This window comes from Lactuca serriola, chromosome 2 (genome assembly GCF_051521515.1).
Source record: "Lactuca serriola cultivar US96UC23 chromosome 2, Lser_US96UC23_V15, whole genome shotgun sequence".
Lineage (NCBI taxonomy): Eukaryota > Viridiplantae > Streptophyta > Magnoliopsida > Asterales > Asteraceae > Lactuca > Lactuca serriola.
In genome coordinates, this window is record NC_136409.1 from 228,975,239 (window position 1) to 228,979,128 (window position 3,890).

Below are 3,890 nucleotides of genomic sequence, written 5' to 3' on the forward strand. Positions count from 1 at the left end.
ATGAAGCATGCATTCAGATTTTCTGTTTTGTTGAGAGGTGTAAGGACACAAAAAACGAAATTGGATACCGTTTTGAGAAAAAAAAATAATAATGAAAGTTTTGGTTGTTATATTCACCTCCATTATTGCATTGAAAGGAATTGATATAAGTTTTGAATTGGTTATTGAAAAATTTCTGAAAATACATAAATTTGTCAAAAATATTGGAATTGGCGTGTGTATGTATTATTAATATATAGTTGACTATATAGTAATAATTCATACACATAATAATATTATGCTAACAAGGTGAAATTGTGGGTTCATAGATTTGGGTTTTTATTTATTTAAATTAAAATTTTGAAATTTAAAACTAATAAAAAAAAAGTAATCATTGATAAATTTGTGATTTCAAATCATTTTTGTTACAAAATGAACTCATATGGACTAACCGCACAAGAAATTGAAATCACGGGGACAAACATATAAAAGTTTTAATAGTTATCATTTTGATGTTAGTTCATACAAATCACATGAACCAATGTTATAGAATGTATGAAAAGGAAATGATAATATTTACATTGTTTTATAAACTGAACTTACAACCGATTAATGTTTCATATATTCACATAACTCAGCATTGTTTACATTCTTGTTTTAATCGATGGAAGCACGCATGGAGAATTAACAAGTTTTAGAAGCAACAAGAAAGTGGCACACAACTTAACTAATCTAAAATGTAATGTTTACAAAGGGAAAGAAACATGAAGCTTAATTGTGACTCTTTAGATGGCCTTGTAAAGCTGAGGGATGTGTCCCTTCTTTTTGAGCCATATCTTAAAACACTTTGAGTTCCGTTTCTTTTTTACTTTGGACCCCTCACGTGCACCCCTTAACGAATGGCATCTGATCACGTGAATGAACCATGTGACCTCAGTCAGATCCTGCCTCCGCAACCAACGTGCCATATTATCCCTGCCATCTCATTCACCAGCGTGTCAACCATGTCACGTTCCATCTCCGCCACCAGCTCCTCCGCCTCCTCCTCAAATGCTATCTCTCCGACCAACTTAGTGCAGCTCCTCATGTCACCCTCAATCACCGCGTCAATATCTTCCAACACCCGGCAATCTGCCGCGGGAAAAGAACTAACTTTTTCGCATAACTTTCCGATCAGTTCCGACCCGTACATTTTATATGAATTCCGACCCGCCGCCCACGGTTTAAAACTTATGTAAGGCTTCAAGATATCCACAAGAAGCTCGTCTGCTACATCGAATATGAGTTTCCGAGTGATGAAGTTGGTGGTGACTGTGGGGTTAATGAGTTTTTCCAACTGATGGAAAATTGAAGGGTGGAGAGGGTGGGAAGGGGAATACCAATGGGTGACGGAGATTGGGGTGGTTTTTTCAATTCCGGCGTGACTGAGGATTCTTGAAATGTACTCAAGATGGTCGGAAACCGAACGACCACCGATTGTGGTGGTGGTAATGGCGGCCACACCGTTACCATTACTACTGACGTTATCTTGGAACCAGAGCTTGTGGGTCTCTTTGTATGACCGGCTCTGACAACTAGGTAACTGTGTGATGCTCTCTAATGGCACCTGTAAATATCAATAATATATATCTCGTAAAAAATTTGAAAATCAAAATATAAAATATTAAGTATTCGAAAATGGCGAAAACAAAAGAAAATAAAAAAGGTAAAAAATATATATATAAAACACTGTTGGTACTAGGTAAGGCAATGTACTTGTTTTTGAGATAATGTTGTTGAAGAAGGAGACGCCATGTCTATGTCTTTCTTGAAAGAAATAAATTTTGTTGTTGTGTTGACATTCACAAGATGATTTGATAATGGAGTTGACTTCTTGTTGCATTTCTTCGTAAATGGTTCTTCTTGTTGATGCACTTTTTTCAATCTCAAATCATATTTTTCACTTGCGATCCTCTTGCATTTTTGCACTTTCATGACCGGGTTCTCCTGCTTCACCACTTGTACTTCCTCTTTGATCAATGGTGGGGATCTGCTTGATGATAATGACGATGGACGTTTCATAACTTCTGTAGATGATGATAATGGCGAAGTTTTTGCTGAATTTGAGATGGGTTTGTTTAAATTGTTCTTGATCTCCAGTAATTTGAGCCTCGATGAGCAAGATAATGGAACTGGTTCATTTTCTTTTGCTCGTACATGTCCTGAAAAGAATTTTATTTAAACTGTTTCATATATAATACGTTTCCTAATAAAAAACTTGTTGTCATATACTCATATATATATATATATATATATATATATATATATATATATATATATATATAGGAGTATAATTCAATTCGTACCTTGATCATCGAAATAATTAATGGCGGATGGTGGTGGTGATTGTCTCTTCGGTTTGAGTACCACAAGACACTCATCTCTTCTATGTTCTTTCCTTTTCATGGTGTTGGTAATATCGGCACCAACTCTCCTGCTGATATTTTCCCTAACTTGTTGCGCAATCTGCTTCGCATACTCGCTTGTACTCGACTCACCATATTTCCGCCTGTTTTCTTTGGTGGTTTGGAGGGAAAGGCGGTGGTGATAGTCCACTTCCGTCGACGGCCTGGCTGCGGTCGATATCCTTGGTGTCGCCGGCAAGGAGTGCGTACTAATCTTATGTGATGATAATTTTGAAAGAGGGTTTGATGGGGTGGCATGAGAGGAAGAAGATGAAGGTCTTGGAGATGATAAAGAAGTTCTAGGAGATGAGTTTTCAGGAAGAAGATCAAGACCCATTAATCTTGCAACAAGACTTGGTGTTTTTGAACCAGGAGAACTGCTGCATTCGGATGATACTTCATCCATTAATCTTGATCTTTTTGTTTTAATTTGAATTCCACCAACCTGTAAAATTATTAATTTTGAATTAATAATGAATCCAACGACCCTATCGCAATAAACGATAAACAATAATTACCACCATCATGACTTGCTTTACAATATTATCGTTTATTGAATAAAAATAAAAAAATTTAAAAAGAAACTTACAGGAATGATAAAGTCTGTTTCTTGCTTAACTTTTGACAATGATGATGAAGAAGAAGAAGAAGCAGCTTGTTGGACATTGGGTTCTTGTTCCTCTAACTCCAAGCTGTTCCTGGGTGCTTCCACGCCTATAATTTACACTGTTACAATTCTGCATAAAATACGATCAAACGAGAGAGAAAAAGAGAAAGAGGGTTACCTTTGAGGATAAAGTTGGGTTCTTGAGGGATATTTATGGAAGAATCGGAGATGATCAAGGAAGGTTGGCGAAAGGGAAAATGATGGTGTTGGATATCAAAGAGATGAAAAATGGCACTCATGCAACCACCCGATGAGGATGAGGACGAAGGAGAAGAAGAAGAAGACGTGGGTCTGACTCCACCTCTTTTTCTTGATTTTCCGGCGGACTTGGTGTTGGTGGTAGAACTTGAAGAGTGTTTGGTAGTAGCATTATAATCACCGTCAGGAACCTTGCAGAGCAGCCAATGTTTTCCCATGGTGTTGAAATTTAGAGTGAAAATATTTGATGATGGAGATGGATTAGGAAAATGACATGGGGAAGTGGTAGTGTAGTAGGATTATGGGGACCGAAAAAGGCGGATCCTCCATGAAAAAGCAGACTCCGACAGTATCATCGCTCTCGCTCTTTCACTAAAATATAAACACAGCCAAGATGACGAAATGTTACGCCCACCCTTTCACTTTTTTATTACCACACACACACGAGAGAGAGAGAGAGAGAGAGAGAGAGAGAGAGAGAGAGAGAGAGAGAGAGAGAGAGAGAGAGAGAGAGAGAGAGAGAGAGAGAGAGAGAGAGAGAGAGAGAGAGAGAGAGAGAGAGAGAGAGAGAGAGAGATTAAATTACGGTTTTGGTCCGTAGG

General features: G+C 37.7%; 1 protein-coding gene across 1 annotated transcript; it reads right to left on the reverse strand.

Annotated features, from left to right (window-relative positions):
* Window positions 1-573: 573 nt before the first annotated feature.
* Window positions 574-3,686, reverse strand: LOC145088799 (uncharacterized). Its single transcript, XM_079027211.1, has 5 exons — window positions 3,209-3,686; window positions 3,013-3,137; window positions 2,325-2,868; window positions 1,735-2,180; window positions 574-1,585 (listed from the first exon to the last, which is right to left on the reverse strand). Exons 1-5 carry the CDS (start codon window positions 3,504-3,506, stop codon window positions 917-919), a joined length of 2,082 nt encoding a protein of 693 aa, XP_078883337.1. The 5' UTR covers window positions 3,507-3,686; the 3' UTR covers window positions 574-916.
* Window positions 3,687-3,890: the final 204 nt, after the last annotated feature.

What these genes read in the sequence shown, in the direction of transcription:
- LOC145088799 (XM_079027211.1), bottom strand. Translation starts at nt 3,506, where the DNA reads ATGGGAAAACATTGGCTGCTCTGCAAGGTTCCTGACGGTGATTATAAT. An exon ending in TAATTATTTCGATGATCAAG is followed by an intron (nt 2,181 to 2,324) that starts GTACGAATTGAA and finishes AATTCTTTTCAG; the next exon opens with GACATGTACGAGCAAAAGAA. An exon ending in CAACATTATCTCAAAAACAA is followed by an intron (nt 1,586 to 1,734) that starts GTACATTGCCTT and finishes TGATATTTACAG; the next exon opens with GTGCCATTAGAGAGCATCAC.